Source organism: Panthera uncia, assembly GCF_023721935.1.
Source record: "Panthera uncia isolate 11264 chromosome C1 unlocalized genomic scaffold, Puncia_PCG_1.0 HiC_scaffold_3, whole genome shotgun sequence".
NCBI classification, from domain to species: domain Eukaryota; kingdom Metazoa; phylum Chordata; class Mammalia; order Carnivora; family Felidae; genus Panthera; species Panthera uncia.
In genome coordinates this window covers 51,754,685-51,777,278 of record NW_026057584.1, presented here as the reverse complement: position 1 = coordinate 51,777,278, position 22,594 = coordinate 51,754,685, and the positions used below count along the sequence as shown (strand labels likewise).

The window sequence follows — 22,594 nt, the reverse complement described above, 5'->3', positions numbered from 1 at the left end:
ACAATAAACGGATGAACTTGAGATACATTCTGAAGGTTGAATTGATAGACCTTGACGATTGATGGAGTAGATGTGGGGAATAGAGAGAAGAAGAAATCAAGGATTATTTGCCAAACTTCTGGTCTGAACAAGTGGACAGATGGAATGCTATTTGTTCGAAAGGAAGACACTGGGTGGAGGAAAAGTTTAGTCTTGAATGAGGAACGGAACTCAGTGTTAGATATGTTATGTTCACAATGGCCGCTGGACATCCAAGTAGAGAGGCACTAAACATATGTTCATAAAACCTATGAACCTGGAGCTCTCAAGAGAAACGTGGAGACATACATGAATTGGGGATTCATGGTGGTATTTAATAATATTACGTAGCTGGTACTGAAAGACGCAGGAAATGGGTTAGATCTCCTAAAGAGGAGAAAGAGTAGGAAAGAGGGCTAAGAATGGAGCCCCGGGGCTTTACAACACGTGTGGTGTAGAGAAAAGAGCCAGCAAAGGACACTCATAGTGGCTGGATAGAAAAGGGGAAAAAAAATCTCAAAAAGGTAGTATTCCAAGAAGAGAGGTTTTGAAGAAAGAGGAATGTTTATTCTGAGAAGCTGGTGAGCCTTTATTAGAGTCCTCTCTACTGGGGAGGACTTCTTACCAAGGATAGAGATCACCTGCTATTTCATCTTTTGAGTCCTTGCTGAGGCTCCTGGCACACAGTAGGCACTTGAAATCTATTGACCAAATGATACATATTAACTGAATGAGTGCACATTTAAGTTTAGTTGAAGGTGAAATGTAGGCATAAGTCATTTTGAAAAGTCCTCCTCTTCTCCCCACCCGTGCTCCTCCCCCCACATGATTCTCACACTTGCCTACAAAAGCATTGATTAGAGACATAGCAGTATCTTCAGGCTTTTGCAAAGCAATATGAAACAAACACCCTTTATTTCTACTGACTTAAGAACAGTGAACTGTTCTATAAGCCTTGGAGGAAGGAAACTCAGGGCTAACTAACATAGGGTGTGAAGTAGTTATGGGTGGTTTTTCTGGAAAGGTGGTGAAATTATAACCATAATCACAGAAATAAGTTCTTGCCTTATTAAGTGCCCTATTGACTGCTACCCTTCTTAATTATGTGATGAAAAAAATTATGTTGAGTGGATTTCATTGCATAAGAGTTTGGTAAAGGAGGGAAAGAAAGAGGTAGGTGTTGAGGTCAGTGGCGTGGTTGGAGTCTGGAGGGTGTGGGAATGCTTTTGATATATCTGCTTCTCAAGCCTCAACTGAAAATGTTGTGGCTGCAAACCAGAGGGACCGCTGATTTCAGAATGATGACAACCTGAGCTAGTTGTAGACTGGGTTGAAATCAGCACATAGATCTACCCAGAAAGAAATATACCCTGAGTGGAAAAACAGAGTGGGACCCTTCACCATGGGCCTCATAGCTACTACTTTTCTGGAAGCCATTTCATTTCATTTTTACAATAGATTTAACACAGCTTTTTTTTTCCCCTTTTACTTTGTTGCAAATAATGAGAGAGGGTTACTGTTCCTCTCATTTTGTCTGTTGGCCAAAGAGTAAAAATAATTGGATTGGATATGGCTAGAACATCCTAACATTCCACAAACATCTCAAACTCCACCTGTCTAAAACTTCGTTCAGCAACACCTGCCAGTCATACATGTTCACCTGTGCACACACACATGCATAACTTCATTCCCGCACTGTGTTTTTTCTCTATGAATTAGCACCACATACTCAGATCCCAAACGGACACACTCTGACTTCTTCTCAGCTTTACAAGCATATTTAACAGTACTATCACCAAGTTCTATTGGGTTCTAACTCTCAGATATCTCTTGAGTCTATTTTTTCCTCCATCCCCTTTCCTAGTTTAGGGCAATGCCATCTTGACATGCATTGTTGCGGGAGCCTCCCAAATTAGCTTTTCTGTATTCAGTCTTTTTGTTGCAAACCTGCAACCCAAGACAAATCCTTCAATAGCTTCCTATCCACCCCAGCACAGAGTTAAAAATTCCTAACCTGGCTTAGGATGTTCACGATGTGTTCCTGCTTCCCTAGTCAGCTTCCTGTAGTACTCACCTGTGTGTGGGCAGATAAATGATCCAGCCAAGGCCTCCTCTCCATGTTCCTTTATCTGGCCTTCTGGGCACATCCCTCCTCCCTCCTCTTGAACTGCTCAGCCTAACTCACTCCTCTGTCCTTAAACTATCGTTTAAAGTGTTCCCAAGGCATTCAGAACTTTTCCTAGTCATCCAAAGTTTGTCTATCGTCCACTTGGCTAAAAATTTTCCTGAAGGCTTGTCCTGCTTTGCTCACGGTGGTATCCTGTGGGCTTAGCATAGTGACTGCTCAATAAATATGCTGAAAAGACGAACAAGTATTTTAATTATGTGTCTGCCATTACAACTTAAGATGTGCTATTTGTTTGGTTTTAATGAGCCTCTTTTCTTTCTTTTTTAAAATCCATACAGCAATAATTAATAACTGAACCTGCATCTCCTGCAAATATCAGCTTAACTATCTATGGCTTCTTTCTGGTTGCTCTGGAAACTTAAGGCACACCTGGAATGCACTGGGATAAAAATCATCACCCATTTCAGGTATGTAGTGCTGTGGGTCTCCAGCGCATTTTCAGGGGCTTCTTATGGTATCTGTCTCTTCACCTCATACTGGGTGGGTCTAGACCCCTGATGGCAGGTGTGTCCGGTGGCAATGATGGATACCTGAAAGTAGGAGCATCAAGAACCAGAAGGAGATATCCGTTAAAGTGAGGCAAGTCATTGCTTCCTTAACCCAGCCTCCCTGTTGGACTCAGCAACAGCCGAAATAAACTTTGTGCCATTCACCCTGACCAGCTCACCACTAGTCTGCCTCAGGAACGCAGCCGGTACTTTAGAGGAAGCTTGGGGAGGAAGGAAGTGGGCACAGAAGGGTGCAGGGCACTGAGTCCTGAAGTGAATAGCCATAACGTCTTTGTCACCAAAATATGCCTCAGGAGCTTTCAGGGAGTTCTTTTTGTTTCTAGTTGCGGCCCTCTTGTTAATTTCTCTAGCGGTTGCTTACGCCCCTGCAAATCAGAGACAGACCTTAACTATCCACGAAGGATCCAGACGGTTCCCTGCCTCCGTCCTGGTGCCAGAGTTTGTGGCTGGCTTTTTTTGGGCCACGCTGGGCAGGCCACGGAGACCCTATGCTCATAGCGGTGCTCGCGCGGGGCAGGTTGGGGCCACGCCGCTCCGCAAGCAGGCCTTAACTAAGGTTAAAAGGCTAAGTCCCGTGTCCCTTCCAGCTCCACTCTTGCAAAGCCCAGGAGCCCGAAGTCATCCCGCGTTCCTCGGGCTTGGAGGCCCCAGCCCGGGCGCGCGTCCGACACAGCGGAGGTCCCCTAGCGCCCCCTACAGCCACGTGCGGGGTGAGACGGCGCAGGGTCCTGTTCCTCCGCACCACGCCCGGGACCCCACCCAGCGGCGGGCGCCCCGAGACCGCGCGAGCTCCCGCACCTCCCGGCTGCAGAAACGGATCGTGGGGCCCGGCGGGCGTGCTGCATCCCAGATCAACTCAGATTGCTCCGCCCGCGGCGGCCCGACTTCCCCTCCCTTCCTCTGTCCCTCCCTCCCTCCCTCCTTCCCTCCCGCCCGCCGGCGCCGGACACGCTGCACTTCTCTTGGGGCGCTCTTCCCCTTGGCCGACCGTCTCATCCAGCGCAACTTTGGGACAGCGGCCTTTTGGTGTTGAATGTTCCCGTCCGAGAGCGCATGGCTGGGGAAGCGAGGTGCTGGCCGGGTCCCCGAGGGGCCGCCGTCCGGGAGGCGGTGTTGCTGCCGCTGCTGCTGCTGTGCCTGGGCGTCCCGACCGGGCGCCCCTACAACGTGGACACCGAGAGCGCGCTGCTCTACCAGGGCCCCCCCAACACCCTTTTCGGTTATTCGGTGGTGCTGCACAGCCACGGGGCGAACCGATGGTGAGTGGAGTGGGGCTCGGCGCTCTGGGCACCTGGGAGCCACGAGTGAAGGGCGCCTCAGGGATTCCCTGCCGGGTTCAAACTTTCCTCCCTCTGGAGGAGCCAGAAGGGGAGCGCTGCGACGGCCAGCTCGTAGGGTCTGCTAGGGAAACGAGCCGATCTCGGGGTGGCACGCCTCGGGTGCGCTCTGGCGCAAGGCTCTGGAGCTGCGGGTCCGGGGTGGCGGTTCGGTGCGCGAGGCGGTGGGCGGAGGAGGGGGGAGGGGATCGGCCCCGCTGCCAGCTGCAAGCGTGTAGAGACCAGGAGTTCAGTGGGCAGCACGGCTCACGTCTGCGTGCACGTGCACATTTCTCGCTTTAGGCTCGTAGTGGGGGCGCCCACCGCCAGCTGGCTCGCCAACGCTTCAGTGGTCAATCCTGGCGCGATTTACAGATGCAAGATCGGAGAGAATCCAGACCTGACGTGCGAACAGCTCCAGCTGGGTGAGTTGGGCCTGGGACCAGGGGCGAGTGACCCTGGGGTAGCACAAGTCGTGGAAAACTCCATGTTGCCTATTCTAGTTTAAAGTGAGTGATTTTCACCCTTCCCTCAAAACCATTCTAACCTTGGTAGTGTAAAAGTGACTCCCTTCTTTCTGCCAACATTTTTCTCCCTTTTGCTTATGAGAATGATTGCAGTACTCCGGCAAAACTCTGGAGAAGAAAGTTTCTTATGATACATTCTCTTCACCTCTCCCTCTCTCCTCCTCATGTAAGACCCATTTTAAATAAGTCTCTCAGCACATTAGGGACAGGATCCAGCTAAGCCATCACTTAAGAATTTTATTTCCATCTTTGACCTATCAGCCTTGTTAAAGAAAAGGCTAAGGGACAGATCAGGGAAAGCAGTTGGAGTTGATCCCATATCCTGACATTTAGCTTAAGGACTTTCTAAAAAAGAAAATGATATAGTTTTATGTAGAATATGAAATGTAAAAGAAGAGAACAAGGAAAAATTGGCATCTCCATTGTTAATATAATTTAAATGAGGACTAAGATATAATTGTCAATTTTTCTCTCCCCAAACGCTCATGTTAAATGAATACATCTATTTGAAGTCATTTTTTAATGTCTCTTCTTAGTTATGCGACAACTTGAAAACAAATGTGTTTTTTGAGGCACCTGGGTGTCTAGTGGGTTAAGCGGCCCACTAGCTCAGGTCATGATCTCGCTGTTCGTGAGTTCGAGTCCCAGGTGGGATCCTGTGCTGACAGCTCAGAGCCTGGAGCCTGCTTTGGATTTTGTGTCTCGCTTTCTCTCTCTGCCCCTCCCCTGCTTGCACTCTGTCTCTGTCGCTCTCAAAAATAAATAAAACCATTTAACAAACAAATAGGCAAAAACAAATGTGTTTTCATGGGGGAGGGGAGAAAGTTCACATGTCAAAGCCAAAAACAAATTTGTTTTGTAGACACATGGAGGAAAAAAGGGGAACTAATATTAATTTAGACCTATCTTGTTCCAAACACTGTTAGGCACTGCTATATGTATATGTTACTTAATTTTTTTTTCCCCTCAAAGCACCAGTGGGTCATGGTTGGCATTGTTCCTACTTTACACGTGAAAATTCTGTGACTCAGAGGGTTGCAAGTATTTTTTCTAAAGTTACTCGGCTAATGAGTGAAAGATGGGATCTCAGGTCAGTCCAGTCAGCTTGGTTCCAAAGCCCAAGCCCTTTCCTTTCCTGTGTGTGTCTTCAGTGCAAACAAAATTAAATGAAGAGTCCAATATGTTGTCTGCTGTACTGATATGTTCTCTGTGAATGGTGAATAAAAGGTTACAACTGGTACCTTTTTCATATTTATCTTTGCCATAGACTATTGGGATAAGCTACTGCATCTTTAATCCCTTTTTCTTTTTAGAGTAGTCCTTGCTTTTTTGCCAACTGGGAAGCTGGTTTCCCTCATTTAGAATGAATTCAAAGAGAGTATGCCCATAACTCAGAGAGCATCCATAAAAGTCTAGCAGTGGTGTACAGCATGTAGAATAAACCCTAGCCTCTCATTAATTATCTTCCATCCCCAAAAGGCAGACTAGGAAAGCCTAACACGTTCACAGACCTACCCATTTGGAATAATTCTGCAAAGCATAATTTTCATTGTATGAGACAGTTGTGGGATGAAGAATTAGCGACTGGAGGACACAGAGTTGGTCTGCCAGAGGATCTTGACAAAGTCTCAGCAAGGAGAAGTTGCATTTCTGTTGTCCTGTCACGGTTTCCTGATCCATGGCATCCTAACTACTGGCTTTTAGTACCTACTTCCTGTCTGGAAGAGCACTGAATCTATTTCTAGATGTCTGTGTTTCACTGGAAAGATCACTTCATAATATTACACACAATTTGAGATTAAAATGCCCATCAAAATGGAAGAAAAACCTAAATTTGGGGGCATGTGGAGCATAGAGATTGACTATAGAAATATCCTCAGAGAAATGTATCCATGGTAGATACGGAACAAGCATGAATTAAGTGAAGATTTATTGGATGGATAAACGAACAAAGGCAAAGTGGAAGTTTGATTGTCATCAACCTGATTGATGAATAGGAGAATAATTAGAAATGATAAGTCAAATGACATTTTTTAAAGTTTATTTTTGATAGAGAGGGAGAGAAAGAGAGAATAGGGGAGGGGCAGAGAGAGAGGGAGACACAGAATCCGAAGCAAACTCCAGGCTCTGGGCTGTCAGCACAGAACCTGACACAGGGCTTGAACTCATGAACTGTGAGATCATGACCCGAACCAAAGTCAGACGCTTAACCAACTGAGCCACCCAGGTGCCCCACCAAATGACATTTTTAACTTTCACATTTTCAGTCAATACAAAAAGATATTGATTGAGATAAACAGCAAAAAGGAAGACAAGATTTTCAGGCAATCCATTGGTTGAAACACTTATAGCCTTGATAATAGCTTGGCATATTTGCAAAAGAATTGACTGAAGTTGCCTCTCCTGTAACATTTTAAACAATATACCTTCTGTTCCTTAAATAAGGTAATCGTGTTTCCATTCAGAACAAACTCAAGTCACTTGAAGCTGTAAAATAAGGGATTGGGGATGAAGTCTAGCAGAGAAGCACTGAAAACAATAAAATGGTCATGAAAGACATTTAAGGATTTTCAGGTTTGTGAACTATGTAATATTTTCTGTGAAGAAGCTTTAAGAAAAAATTATGTAACTATGGACACACACAGTATTCTAATTCTGTAGATTATGAGGATTGCCTCAGTTTTCCTGTCTCAAATGTGGGTCACTATAATGTATAGAAAATGCTTAGCTCAATACCTGACATAGAACAGATATTTAAAAAGCATTAATTTATTTCTTTTAGTCTCTATTTTCTACTTAAATCTCTATCTGTATGTTATCTGTTATAGTCAGGTTGAGGGTAATAAATAGGTAATTAATAAACAAAGCAAAAAGTTACATGCATAAAGTAAGAGGTAACAGTTGAGATGAAACATGGTGAGAAATATTTTCTTGTTGACTCAACCAACAAAATCTTACAATTAAATACTGAGCTATGGTTGCCGTGTCAGTAAGGTGTTTTCTTTCACTTGGAATGGCTTCAGTTACTATCAAGGAAATGAAGTTGGCAGGTCTCTTAAAACGGTGCCCATCTCCTAGTAATTTCAATACTATTCACTTGGACTGGTGTTTAGGTTTCAGAATTTCAGATCAAAGTTTGAATCAGATGGACTCCTCCCTTGAAAGAGGAGATCAATACCCTCCCATTACATGCCTCCACCCCTGGATGATGTTGTCACACACTGTGGTGTATTCACTGTGGCCATAATCAGAAGTGAGCAGCAGATGCCCGTTGGTCTAAAACGTCCAGGGTGTAAGGTGTTGAGAGTAAGATATGCCTTTCAGTGAAGTGAATTCATTGTAGAAGAGGCACTTTGCACCCTGCTTGCAAACAGGCTTCCTTTACTTCCCTGCCTGCCTAAGAAGTGTCTCTCCTCATACTTTTTCCCTCCTTCCCTCTGCGAGCCAAAGGAAGGTGGTGTCCCCATCAGGAAGGCCTGAGCCCAGATATGTTCATGAACACTTTGTGTCTGAGGAGGCCATAGTGACTTCACATGTCCAGTTGCTTTTCCACTCAGATGTTCTGTGTCTTTGCTGAGGCTTTTTAAAAAATGTTTACTTACTTATTTTGAGAGAGAGTGTGTGTAGGGGAAGGTCAGAGAGAGAGAGAGAGCGAGAGAGAGACCCAAGCAGGCTCCACGTTCAGTGTGGAGCCCCGTTCAGGGCTCAATTTGACTACCGTGAGATCATGACCTGAGCTGAAATCAAGAGTCAGACACTTAACTGACTGAGCCACCCAGGCACTTCTTGTTCAGGCTTTTTAAATTTTTTATTTATTTTTATTTTTATTTTTTTATTAAAAATTTTTTTTATTACATTTATTATTTATTTTTGAGAGACAGAGCATGAGCAGGGAAGGGGCAGAGAGAGAGGGAGACACAGAATCAGAAACAGGCTCGAGGCTCTGAGCTGTCAGCACAGAGCCGGACGCAGAGCTCGAACCCACAAACCACAAGATCATGACCTGAGCTGAAGTCAGACGCTTAACCGACTGAGCCATCCAGGCACCCCTGTTGAGGCTTTTGTAAAGGAAACTGTGATCACAGATGACTCCAGAACTGTATGTAATCATAGACTGTCCATGGATTACCAATATTCAAAGCATTAGAATATAATAAAATACATAAATGACTTTAAAATTATACTAAACAGATTGTTTTTATTTGGTTATTCAGAAGGTATTTCAGGTCTTTTATTACTTTGGAGTCACCACTAATAGCATTATATGCTTGCTACACTCAGACACACACACACACACACACACACACACATACATACACACACACACACACTTATCTGGGTAATAAAAGTCTAAAGTTACACGGTTACACTGCCTGATATGGTAGCCAGTAGCCACATGTGGCTGTTGAGCACATGAAATGTAGCTAGTTTGCAGCGAGAGGTGCTGTAATATTGGATTTCAAAGACTTAGTATAAAAAAAAGAATTAAAATAACATTAATTTTTTAGATATTAATTATATGTCAAAATAAATATTTTAATATTGATTACATATGTAAATAAGAATATTTTGGGTGTGTTAAATGAGGTATATTTTTATTTTTATTATTTTTTTTTAATGTTTATTTCTGAGAGAGAGTGTGACAGAGTGCAAGCGGGAGAGGGCCAGAGAGAGAGGGAGACACAGAATCTGAAGCAGGCTCCAGGCTCTGAGCTATCAGCACAGAGCCTGATGTGGGACTCAAACCCACAAACCACAAGATCATGACCTGAGCTGAAGTAGGATATTTAACTGAGTCACCCAGGCGACCCATAAAGGAGATTTTTTAAATTAATTTTGTTTATTTTACTTTTTAATGTGGCTACCATAAGGGCCCCTGCGCGGCTCAGTCGGTTGAGTGTCCGACTTCAGCTCAGGTCATGGTCCTGAAGTTCAGTGAGTTTGAGCCCTGCATCGGGATCTCTGCTAACAAACAACTTGGAGCCTGGAGCCTGCTTCAAATTCTGTATCTCTCTCTCTCTCTCCCCCTCCCCTGCTCATGCTCTGCCTCTCTCTGTCGCTCAAAAATAAATAAATGTTAAAAAAAAATTAATGTGGCTACTATAGGATTGAACACTTCACATATGGCTTATATAGTAATTTCTTTTGGACAGCACTGCCCCAGAGAATTATAAATTCCCTGCATGAGAAAACACCAACTTTGTAGCAGGTGCTTCCCCAGCATCTGTGTGTAAATGAATAGGACTTTCACTTTTCTTTCCCAGACAAGTGCTGTATAGTTACTAGACCTTTACAGTTCTTGCTTGTGCCTCTCTTTTCTTTACTGGAAAGAACAGTGATCCATCTCAAGTTAGTCATCATTATTCCCCTTCAGATTTCTTTCTAGAATTTTATCACCCTAGTCAGCCTCCTGGCTCATTTTAAATAACCTGTTTGGAAGAGGTGAATTTAATTAGCATTGTGCCATTAAACTAATGATTACCTCATTCTCACTTCTGCCTGATTTGTAGGAATTATTAGCTTAACATTGAAGGGCAAACAAACCTCACACTTCAAATAATGTTGCAACTTCAAATAATGTTCTTGATAACTTTTTCATTTGCAAACTCTTTAAATTGTAGCTTATGAAGCTGATACAGACTGGTCATTTTGAAAACTTGTCCCTGAACATAGGTTCTAATCATGCAGAAAATCAAGACAGAGAGCTTCATTAATAAACTATCATGTTAAGAAACGTAAGTTCCCTGATTTCCAGAAATTTCCCAAACTTCATCTTTAAAGAATGCTTGCCATTGAATTTGAGAGGTGAGGTTTTCTAAATGCATTTTGCTTTTTGCCTTGAGTTTACTTGGTCACCCACTAATATTCCTAATGATTAAGAATATCTCCCCTTAGCAACAGTTCTAGGGCCAGATATGGCAATCTATTGTACACGTGGGTTGTTTATTCTTTCAGTCATTTACTGAGGACTGCAAAAGGGCTAGAATTTGGATGTAAGAAAGAAACACGGTCCTTGCCCCCAGGGGGGTTTACATTCTCTAGCTCAGGTTCTTATAGGAAAGTGGGGTGAGAACATCTAATCTAATTAGAAATAGAAAGTAAGGTGATGGCTTCCTGATCAATTGATGTTCAACTGGAGAACTGAGTAAAACTCGGGGGTTGGCTAGAGGAAGAGGTTTACGGGAAAGGGTGCCAGACAGAGCCAACGGTGTGTATGAAGACCTGAAGTCTTTGAGAGCATGGCATCTTTGAAGTGCAAGAAATACGCATATGACTGGACTGTGGAGTATGAAGTGGATGGTAGGTTGGAGATTATTTTTAATACAACTTTGTGAGCTGTCTTTAAGGAGTATGAATTACCCACTGGTAATTGAACCTGGGGACTGACCTAATCAGATTTGTGTTTTAGACAGATACTTCTGGTTGCAGAGTAGTGAATGCTTTGGAGTAAATGAGTCAAGGCTGAAGGTAGTAAGACAGTTGTAGAAAGATTTTGTTATAATTTAGGCTACCTATGATAAGTGCTTGTATTAAGGCACTGGCAGCAAGAATGGAGCAAAATAGATATTCTACTGTTATTTAAGAGACAGACTCAATAGGACTTACTTGGTAATTATTAAATGAGAGAGATGAAAAAGGAGGTTTCCAAAGGTGTTACCCAAGGTTCCAACCTGGGCTGTTGGATGGATGATGGTGTTGGCCACAGAAGACATAGGAGTAAATATCTAGTATTCAGTTGGATGTATGGGTCTGCTGGGCAGGAGAGGTCTGTACTGGCAATTCAGAGTTCACTGCAACTGACATAGAGATGATAATCAAAACCATGGGAGTGAATGAGTTTAACTTGGAAACTCTAGGCTGAATAGATCAGAGGGTCCAGGATAGATCCAGAGGATTCCTACAGTTTGACAATTGGCTTGAGCAGTGCTGCTCAACTCTAGCTGAAACTTGGATTCTCCTGCAGAGCTTTAAGAGTACCAGTTCTCATCCTAAATAAATAAAAATCTTTGCAGGTGGGTCTAGATAGGTGTGACATTGTGATTTATAGTAAGAATAATATATTTGCTTTTATTCCCTGTTTTTGGCACAGAGCTCCTAAAAGTCTTGAAATTTTCTAAGAAAGTTACAAAGGTGTTTTTGTTATTGAGGTGGCTTTTGGACCCTACCTAAGGATGGGGGCTGGTTGCCAGTGGAGCCAAACATATGATTGGATGGTTGTAATTTTCTGTCCTACCCCCTAATCTTCAGGATGTGGAGTGGGGTTGGAGGTTGAATCAATCACAAATGGCCAATGATTTAATCAGATATGTCTGTGTAAGGAAGCGGCCATAAAAACCCAAAAGGACAGGGTTGGGAGAGCTTCTGGGCTAGTGAACAGAGTGGAGTACTTAGAGAAAGTACTTTCCTCATGCCTTGCCCTATGCATTTGGTTGTTCCTGAGTTATATCCTTTTATAATAAATTAGTAATCTAGTAAGTAAAATGCCTTCCTGAATTCTGTGAGGTGCTCTAGCAAATCAATCAAACCCAGGGATGGAGAATTTGGAACCTCTGATGACCAGGTGGGCAGAAGTATAGCTGACGACCTAGACTTTCAATTGGCCTCTGAAGTGTCTGTGTGTGTATGTGTATGTGTATGTGTATGTGTATGTGTATGTGTATGTGTATTGGGAGAGGGGCACTCTTGTAGGACTAAGTCCTTAACCTGTGGGATTGGGTGCAATCTCTGGATAGATAGTGTTAGAATTGAGTTGAATTGTAGCTAGTGAATTGACCCAGCTAGTGACAGAAGATTGCTTGTTGGTGGTGTAGAAGCCACTCTTCCACCCCCACCCTCTACAAAATGGAATTGAATGCAGAATCCTTAGTAGGGCATTAGGGTTTCCAAAGGTCCCCAGATGACACCAGTATTCATCCATGGTTTCTAACAACTGGAGAAGAAAAGAGGAGCCTGAGAAAATGACTAAGAAGGAAGAGCCAAAGAGGTAGCAAGGAAATCTGGTCAGTATGGCATTATGGAAGTCAAAAGGTGAGAGATCTTGAGAAGAGATGAGTGGTTCGCAGTATCGAAAGTTGCCAAGAGGTCAAGCAAGGTAAGAACTCAAGAGATTTCATTGAATATAGAGAGAAACTGTTCATGACTAACCTTTTAGTCAGACCAATTTTAGTGGTGAAGCCAGACTACAGAGAGTTGAGAAGTGAGGAGCGAGAAAATATTGGTAGCAGGTGTCAACAACTTTTTTTATCTGGTTTCTTCCTTCATTGATTAAACACATTTTATTGGTTACTTATGCTAGGTACTGGGAATACAAAGTTGAGTAAGACTTTGAAGCTCGCAAAGAATTCAGTTTAAATGATGAGAGACAGGTAAACGTTAGATCATTAATTATGAGAATATGCAATAAACGTGATGATGGAGACACAGTGGGGAGAGGAAATAGTTTGGTTGATGAGAGAAGGGTTCCTGGAAGAGCAGATACCTGAGTAGTTGAGCCAGTTCTGACCAGTTTTGACGAGAGTGTAGTAAAAGCTCAATAAATGTGAAATGGATGGATACATTTCTCAGATTTGGGTGATTCCTCTGCTGCACACGTGAGCATCGTCCCAGGAGGTCTGGGCCAGCCTTGGTTTCCAGAGATTCTGCCTGCCCATACCAGGAAATCTAAACAATAATGGGCACTCCTAAGATAGGGAGCTTGGAACTGACCATCTTTAAAAACAGGGTTTTTTTTTTTTTTTAAAGATAGCTGGAAGCATCAAATGGGACCATGGAAGTGGACTTACAGGTGGTCGGTCAGTGAAGCAGTGTGTTTGTTCTGATATCTGATGTCTGTTCTGTTAACCCCCAAGAATTGGGGGGGGGGGGAAGAATTTTTTTCTTGTAAATTATTTGAAATACTATAATTCACAATAAATACGTTCAGAAAGAGTAAGCATGCAGACTTAGTTGTTGAATCTCTTTTATGGGAAATATTGTGTGAAATGGATTAGACCCTATATAGATTCTTTCAGTGTATACGCTACATTTGTGAAATCATTCTAGGTCTACCTCACCTGATACCATTCTTGGTTTCTTGTGAAAGCTTTCTACTATTCTTGAGCACATCACTTTGCCTACAAACCGTTGTCTCCATAACATCTTATCCCATCCTTTGAACCTTGGACAGAGACATGTCCTCTGACATCCCTAACTCCTCATCTCAGTCTGACCCTCTACTGGATGATGCCATGGAGTTCCTGACTGACTTTTATTTCTTTCACGTACTTCAGACCTTGCATCCTCCGGACCTCCTCCATCCTACCGTGTAAGTTCCAAAACCAAGCACAGTGATTCAATATTGACCACCTACCATTGAGTGAGGGCAGGTTTCCTGGAGGTTTTGTTTTTGTTTTTGTTTTCTATTTTACATTTTTGTATTGTTCTTGTTTCAAAGACACTCAAAATGGTATCCGTATATTAGTGATAGTCTTTCAGATGAACCCCTAAGTCCAAGAGATGAATTACAAACCATGGAAATAGAGAATTTTCTTTCCTTATTTCCTAATATTGGAAATTAGTGTTATAATAGTAGGTTATTATAGACAGAGAATTAGTATAGGTTTATTAATAACGTCAATATTTGGATTCTTTCCCTGCTTCACAGGGAAAAGTACTAATAGCAATCACTGAAGGGTAGTATAGGGTGGCGGTTGACAGCATGGACTTGAATCCTTCCTTTCCCACTTTGAGCAAGATGCTTAATCTCCCTTTGTTTCAGTTTCTCCATCTGTAAAATTTGGATTATGATAATAACAATATCTGCTCATAAGGCTATAATGAAAATTAAATGAGTTCATATATGTTTGCATGTAGTACAAGTGTGCTTGGGTATATAGGAAGCATTTAATAAATATTAGTTGTTGTAAGACAACAGTGCCTCTTTAAATTATGCTCACCAAATGTATCAGTTGTGGTACACTTTTCTGCTATAGTTAGTTAAAAATAAAAATAAAAATAAAACTTGTTTAGGTTTTCTGTAGGAATTTGAAGAAGTTTGGGCCTAAAGTCCCTGGAGGAGAACCCGAACCTAGAATTAAGCTCATAAGTGACCTGGTTTTCTAGAATTTTGAGGTCTAGTGATGACTCAGGATCAACCCAGATTTATAAAATTGCAACCCTAAAACTTGGCTCTTCTGCTTGGGGACATCCACCTCTTTCTGAATACAATAAAGTAAAATAAATAAAATTATAAAGTAAAAAAGGGCTATTAAATAAAATGAAACAGAAGACTGAAATAGCAGGCTTTTTCAGCCCTACGGTTATATCAGCCCTGTCTCACGTAAACTGAGTGTGATGATTAGTCATTGTCAGATATGGACCAGGAAGCCTGAGAATATGGCGTGTAAATACATGTTTTCCCCGAAAGAAAATACTTTGAGACTGGTTTCTAATTTTGATGTTTATTTTGATATCTTGCCTCTTGTTTGCTTATTTTTATATCTTGACTCCAGACAAGCTGGAGGAAATGGTCTTGGAAGTTCAGTACTCTCACGTCCCATATCATCTCTAAAACCTGGGTATTTTCCTTTTCATGACTCAAAATTATTGTTATTGCTACTGAGTTCATAAACATCACTGTTATCTTTTAGAAGCATCATCGCCACATCTTATTTGGTGTGTGGGAAAAGTACATAGTTTAATATAGTAAAAATAATGGATTTAATAGTAATTAGAATTTGATAAGAAAAACTAAAAGGGGCCACTTGGCTTAAGGAGCAGAATGCCGCTGATCAAATCTCACAGCACTGTGAGCGCCCTCTGCTGGTCCAAATCAATGTAATGTGGGGGGATGTTGGGGAACAGAAGCATTTCCCATTTAATGAACACCTACTAGGTACCAGGCAGTCTTGTATCTGTTAAGAGTAAATTTTATATATTATCCTCATAACCCTCCAATGGTAGATTTTATACTCTTCATATTTGAATTGAATTTTTCAGTTTAATCCCATATGTTTTTCTGATATTCTGAATTTAGGTAGAGGAAAGAATTATGTGATTAATTTTACTCAATAACTATTGCTTCTACAAATAAAGATATGCTGAAGAAATGACTCTTTATACAACAGAGAAGAGAAAAATGTTCATCCATTCTTCAGAATTATTTAAGAAAAATTTGAAAAATACAGGACTCATCTTTCAATGGAAAAGAACTTCAACTTAAAAAAAAAGTAATTGGTGGGGGAAGGGCTTTCAATATTTTTCTGAAACTTAAAATTAACATCACATTTTGGAAAGGTCAGATAAATGTGTATGTTGTTGTAGTATGGAGAATGTCCGACTGAGTGCTTCCCCTAACGGGGAAGCCACAGCAGTGTGACGCGGGCAGATAAACCAAACATGTCATTGCATGCAAAAGTCCCAGGCTCTCTCACTCACAAAGTATTTCACCCAAGTTCTCAACAAGTTATAGAAAGAAGAACTTGGGGTCTGATCTTTCCCCTTGGGCCTTCTTCAGTGGAAATGCCAGCATACTGAGAACTGATCCAAATTGAGGAAAAGGGCGGGATGAGATAGGGACTAAGTCAGTGACATTTTTCTTGAGCACCGGACAGTTGAATCAACAGTCTATGGGCAGGTTTGTGGTATTTTACACATTTGAAGCTGAAACAAAAGATTTAGAAAGTGAAATTGATCTCAGTTAATTCACACCTCTGAAATATCTGTAGAGTTCTATTGTATACGCCATAGAGTAGTGTGAAATAACAGAGGTCTTCGATTTCTGACAAGTTTTTGACTTTTGTATTCTAATCTTTTTCATTTATCAGCCCCATGGATTCAAGGAAGTTACCTTCCTTCCTTAAGATTCAATTTGCTCATCTGTAAAATGGGATTGATAACGTAGTCCTCTGCTGCTCCCGTGAAAATTAAATGAGTGAAATGTGAATGATAAGGCCTGACCGTGATGTGCCATAAATATTTTACGGAGGAGGATATATGAAAGGACATACATGCAGCTTAAACATGGTTAGCTTAATCCTTAAAGTAATAATAATGTCAACGTCAACTATCATTTGTGTGCTTCCTCTGCTAGGCTCTGACGCAAGCACTTCCTAGGTATCTCATTTACTCCCCCAAATCCTCACAGAAACCCTCTGAGATAGGCATCTCCTGGAGGCCCCAGCTGATTCTCAGCCTTAAATCGTCCTATTCCCAGAGCACACATTGTAAAGATCTTCAAACCTGTAAATGTGGTTTCCCTTCAGACCATCTGTTACTGTCTTAATACTTAAGGGAGTTAATATTTCAGAGGAGAGACAGAGTAGTGAAGGAAGACCTCTCCAAAGCTTAAATCCCTGAGAGTTTGGTGAAAATTTTGTAGGCATATCATCATTCAAGATTTGACGGTAAAAGGTATTACCTCCCTCAGCAGATACATATTTCGCTCCTGCCTACTGTCCATAAGGTCCTGTTCTGTGGGAATGTTGCAGTCAACAAAATAGCCAACCTGCCTTCATGAGGTGACATTCAAGATTGAATATCTAGTCTTCCATGGTCTGTCATACTTTGGCACTTGAGCGATGATGTGAAAACTAGTGATACAAGTAACAACAAACACAGGGATGGTGACGAATGTACTTAACTGGCTTTGTACTAACAACCTTTATATTCATCTAACAAATTTAACTGCTCGTTCACATTTATACACATGTGGATTTACTGATAGAATATCAGCAGATGGCGGGGGTGGGGGGGGTGGGGGGGTGGTTCCCGGGTGGCTCAGTGGGTCTAACTCTTGATTTCGGCTCAGGTCGTGACCTCCCGTGCATGGGTTCAAGCTCTGAGTCGGGCTCTGTGCTGATAGGGGAGAGCCTGCTTGGGATTCTTTCTCGGCCCCTCCCCTGCTCTTTCTCTCTTAAAAATATATAAATAAACATTTTTAAAAAACCCAAATCAGCAGATAGAAATAAAAAAATTGAAGTAACAAGCACACTTCTTGTATGTTCCTTCACAAATGAAAAAAAAAAAATGGAAAAAGCAAAACTAGTCTAATTTTTCGAATAAAGAATATGGTTTTATGTGGTTTCGTATTTTTAATATATACTGAAAAAATGCAATCAACTTTGCTAAGATTAGTCATTGTAGTTGTATAAAAGCATGGGAAATTATCACATGTTAATTTGGCTTCCCTCCTTTATGTGAAACCATGTAAAGTACTTTTTCAATTATGAAGCTGATTTGATTTACTAAGAGTTTAGATTAGAAATGTATGAGCTGAGTTGAAAACCTGCTTACAAATCATTTCAGTATGACATTTGGATAAAATATAAAGATAATCTGAATTTATTTATGATGTTATGTCAGGGAAATTCACGAGAATTAACTCATGACAGTTCTAATAATAATCATTTCTGACACATTACAAACTCTGTATTTCCACATGAAGAAAGTTTGCTTAACACTTGATATCCTATTTCAGTATCTAGCTTAAACCAAGGAGGACAAAAAGCTAGTACTAGTATTTTGAAAATAGAGTATTTTTCAGATACGATGTAGTCCAGGAGAAGGCACAATCGTTAACATTGTAGAGCACAAGCCCAGTTACACACACCTGTCTGGGGAGCCTTTCAAAAATTCTACGTCTAGGACACATCAGATCTGAGCCTCCAGAAAGTGGGGACCAGGTGTTGGTACTTATTTGAACTCCTCCCTGGTGATCCTAATGTCCAGTCAAGGCTGAGAACCACGTGCTAAAGGCGTGAACTCAGGCAGGCAAGGTTAAGGGAGAGCGCTGAAGATGGTCCTGAGCATAGGCTGAAGTTGCAGAGGTCTTGCTTCTCCGACATGATTCTGCAAGCACTCCAGAAGACAAGGGTAAAAACTTCCTTGAGTTGAAGAAACGACCCAGAGCAGTGATGATGACTGACAGGCCGTTCTTTGTTTGTTTGTTTTTTTTTAACATTTATTTTTATTTTTGAGACAGACACAGAGCATGAACGGGGGAGGGCCAGAGAGAGAGGGAGACATAGAATCTGAAACAGGCTCCAGGCTCTGAGCTGTCAGCACAGGCTCGAACTCACGGACCACAAGATCATGACCTGAGCCGAAGTCGGACACTTAACCGACTGAGCCACTCAGGCGCCCCGACAGTCTCTTCTTTGAATGGATCCTGTCTTGAAACCAGTGCAGAGAGTAGCTTGGCAGGACCTTCGCTGTTGGGTGCTGCCTCCGGGGCAAAAGCAGCGTCTGGAAGTGGGAAGGAGAAGCCTATACAAATGTGAGTGTGTGTTCACTTAATGGAATTAGTTTTTCTCATTTGAGAGAATAATTGTTTCATGACTTTGTGAATTTTCTTTCTGCCTATGCATTCATCCTTTCGTACATGTCTCCTGTTAAGATATGAAACACGAATAGAAGATACTTAAACTACCACGGAAGCTTTGAACTATTTTTTTTTTTTAATGTTCATTGATTTATTTTGAGAGAGAGCCTGCATGTGTGAGCGGGGGTGGGGGGGAGGAGCAGAGAGAGAGCGAGAATCTCAAGCAGGCTCGGTGCTGTCAGCTGAATCAGATTCGGCTGCGGGGCTCGATCTTACAAACCTTGAGATGGAGACCTGAGCCAAAATCAAGAGTTGGGTACTTAACTGGCTGAGCCACCCAGGCGCCCTGAACTGTTTTTTTAATTTACTGACCCATTTTCAGCACATGTTCCTGGGGTCTGTGTTGGGGGTGGGATAATGGTGAGCAAGATGTGGTCCTAGACGTGATGAACTAGGTTGTTAGTGACTAAGTTTGGGAAGTAGGCTAGCTGTGAATAAATAACTGTAGTTGTATTAGAGTTCTCCAGAGAAATGGAACCAGCAGGGTGGGAGGATAATAGGTAGGTAGATAGATATAAGAAGAGATTTATTATGGGAATTGGCTCCTTCAGTTAGGAGGCAGAGAAAGTCCCATGATCTTCCCTCTGCAAGCTGAAGAACCAGGAAAGTCAGTAGCGTCATTCAGGCCCAAGGCCTGAGCGGCAGCGGGCAGGAGGTGGGGGGTGGTTGGTGTAAGTCCAGAGGTCTGAGAGCTACACAAAGATGTGGAGAGAAAAACATTTGCGGGAAGTGACCTCGAGAGAGGTGGGAACATGAATTGTTTGGCTACGCTGGATGAAGCTCTGAGCAGTGATGATTCTGCCACGTCACCGGGTGAAGCTGATGCAAAGTGGAATCATCTGTGGCTCCAGGAAATGGCTTAACACAACAGTTTCTCTGGTTTTCGTTTTCATTTTTTTAACATTTATTCATCCTTGAGAGACAGAGAGAGGCAGAGCATGAGCAGGGGAGGGGGGGAGAGAGAGACACACACGGAATCCGAAGGAGGCTCCAGGCTCTGCACTGTTTGTTGGCACAGAGCCCAACGCGGGGCTCAAACCCACAAACTGCGAGACCATGACCTGAGACAAAGTCGGAAGCTCAACTGACTGAGCCCCTCAGGTGCTGGTTTTCATTTTAAACTTGACGGAAGTTCACAGTTCACAGAGAACTTTTTGGCCATTTTTATCCAGCAACTTACAGAATATTTTGTGCAGCTCTGAATTACTGCATATTTATTTAACTTTGGGGTAGCAGCTCCAGAACGGTAAATTTGTTTCTAACTATTGGCTGTATTCAGTTGTGCAATCATGATGAAAACAGCGATCAGGTGTTATTTCTGACCTCCTTTCTCTCCTGTCCTTAATTTTCCTCTTGCTGAGGTGCCTTAGTCAACCACGTGGCAGTTTTACAAAGGCTTTGGTGTTTTCAGAGAAGATAGTTTATTTAAATGTCTGTTGTGGTAATTAGGAACCTCACCTTCAGGTAGACAGAATCTACCATTTATCTATTTTCGACATTGGCAAAAATAATGGGTGGTTTTGGTGAAAAATTTAAACTGGAAGTTGCATCACAGTGAGTTAAAATTTTGTGTTTGTCACTGTCTTTTTCACTTTTTTTCAATTAGGTTGGCATCATGTAGCCATGCTAACTCTGTGAGACCTTACCCACCCAACACTCACAATGGTCTTTCTCCCTCCTTCTCCTTTTCTTTCTTTTTCCCTTTCTTCATTACTTTTAACATGGGGATCTTCTGTTTCTCCCTGGACCGTCTTTTATCAAGGTTTGGGCTGCAGCAGACCCCCTTTTCATTCCAGGTACACATTGCTTATCAATAGCATTATTTTTTCAGACCTATACTTAATCATTTTCAAGTCCAGTGCTCCGGGGAGCCGCTACCAAGATGTGGAAGTCTGGTAGAAAACTCTGTAAGAAGCCTGGCCAGAAAACCCTTATCCACATTCTATTGGAACAATATTCCAGACCATGAGAGTCAACTGAGGTAGTCTGGGCCTCACCTGGACTTACTGAATCAGAACCTTCAAGGGAGCAGCTAGGAAACTTGGTTCAGTTCAGCTGTGTTGAAGGGTTTTACTGTTTGTCCTGAACAGCGTTTTGGAGAACAAATGTATACACAAACATCTTCCCATTCCCATTGAGACAAAATTTCCTCCTAGTCAGGACATTGCTGCAAATAATTTCACTTTCAAAATACTAGCCTTATCTATGTAGTTAGTATGAGTTTGCCTGGGAAGCTTTATGTCAAGGTTATAGGAGATGGAGCGCCTGATGATTTTGAGAATGGTCGCTATAAATATATGATAAAGTGGTACAAGTGACTAGTGTTAAGAGTTAAGTAAACAAACCCAAGTTCCACATCCTTATCCAGTTAAACTGATGAAAATGTAATCACCTGCCTTTGGAATTCAGTTCAGGTGGAATGGAACTCTCACATGGCAATTGAAGAGGGTAGACATAAGGTCAGTGAAAGGATTCCTAAGAGACCACATCTTACTCTACCCCAAAATCACTTACTTTAAAGCATGTTAATAGGATTCTAGCTATAAAGCAAAGAAGTCACTCTAGCAAAAGAAAAAAAAAATATTGGGAAGATCACTTTCTTTTGTACAGTTTAGAAGTGCTATATTGCCCATGAAAATATTTATGTTTCGTTTTCTGGCTATTCATGCATTAGCTGAAGTACCTTTTTAAATAACTTTTTTTTTTTTTTTTTTTTTTTTTATTTTTTTTTGAGAGAGAGAGAGAGAGAGAGAGAGAGAGAGACAGAGCATGAACAGGGGAGGGGCAGAGAGAAGGAGACACAGAATCTGAAGCAGGCTCCAGGCTCTGAGCTGTCAGCACAGAGCCCAACACTGGGCTCAAACTTACAAACTGTGAGATCATGACCTGAGCCGAAGTCAAGAGTCAGACGTTTAACCCACTCAGCCACCCAGATGCCCCTAAATAACTTTTTGTTTGTTTGTTTACTTATTTTTGAGAGACAGCATGCTTGTGAGTGCAAGCATGAGTGGCGGAGGGGCAGAGAGAGTGGGAGACAGGATCCGAAGCAGGCTTGTACTGACAGCAGAGAGCCTGGTAAGGGGCTCAAACTCCAGAACCCTGAGATCATGACCTGAGCGGAAATCAAGAGTCCAGTTGAACGCTTACTGGACTGAGCCACGGAGCCCCGCCAAAGTACCTTTTCATGTGTTTTATTCACTACTGAAAAAAATCAAGTTTTCCAGTCTTTTTTTTTTTTTTGAAAATAGTCACAATAAACTAAATGTAAACTGTAGGGCAGTTTGTCTTCAATGCTAGGCATTATTAATGTGCTGCTAATTAGACACAGCCACTTTCCATGTGCTCAGTCATCACCTCCCAGCTTCAATGCTGGAATGTGACTTAAATTCTGAGGACCATATTCTTGTCTTTTATTCCTAAAGTCTCAATGCAAGAAATGTCTTTAACGGTGCGCTGATAGGGGTGCACAGGTGGCTCAGTCAGTTAAGCATCCGACTCTTGGTTTCAACTCAGGTCATGATCTCACAGTTCATGGATTCGAGCCCCACATCCAGCTTTGTGCTGAGGGTGTGAAGCTTGCTTGGGATTTCCTGTGTCCCTCTCTCTGCCCCTCCCCTGCTCATTCTCTCCCTCTCTCTCTCTCTCTCTCTCTCTCTCTCTCTCTCTCTCTCTCTCTC

The 22,594-nt window shown here is 42.1% G+C and overlaps 1 protein-coding gene and 1 long non-coding RNA gene across 4 annotated transcripts in view; both read left to right on the top strand.

The window, feature by feature from the left end:
- The first annotated feature begins 3,679 nt into the window (after positions 1-3,679).
- Positions 3,680-22,594, top strand: part of ITGA4 (integrin subunit alpha 4) — an 89,245-nt gene continuing 70,330 nt past the window's right edge. For 2 of the 3 annotated variants that reach the window (XM_049615411.1, XM_049615413.1), the window contains exons 1-2: positions 3,680-3,974; positions 4,335-4,456. In XM_049615411.1, the coding sequence (XP_049471368.1) occupies positions 3,769-3,974; positions 4,335-4,456 (328 nt within the window). In that variant the 5' untranslated portion in view covers positions 3,680-3,768. Of the gene's footprint in view, positions 3,975-4,334; positions 4,457-13,548; positions 13,863-22,594 lie in introns of those variants that run through there. The other variant, XM_049615412.1, reaches the window with a different exon arrangement.
- On the top strand, positions 4,463-13,461 carry LOC125911513 (uncharacterized). Its single transcript, XR_007454345.1, has 2 exons — positions 4,463-12,201; positions 12,232-13,461. It is a non-coding gene; the product is annotated as an uncharacterized LOC125911513 (long non-coding RNA).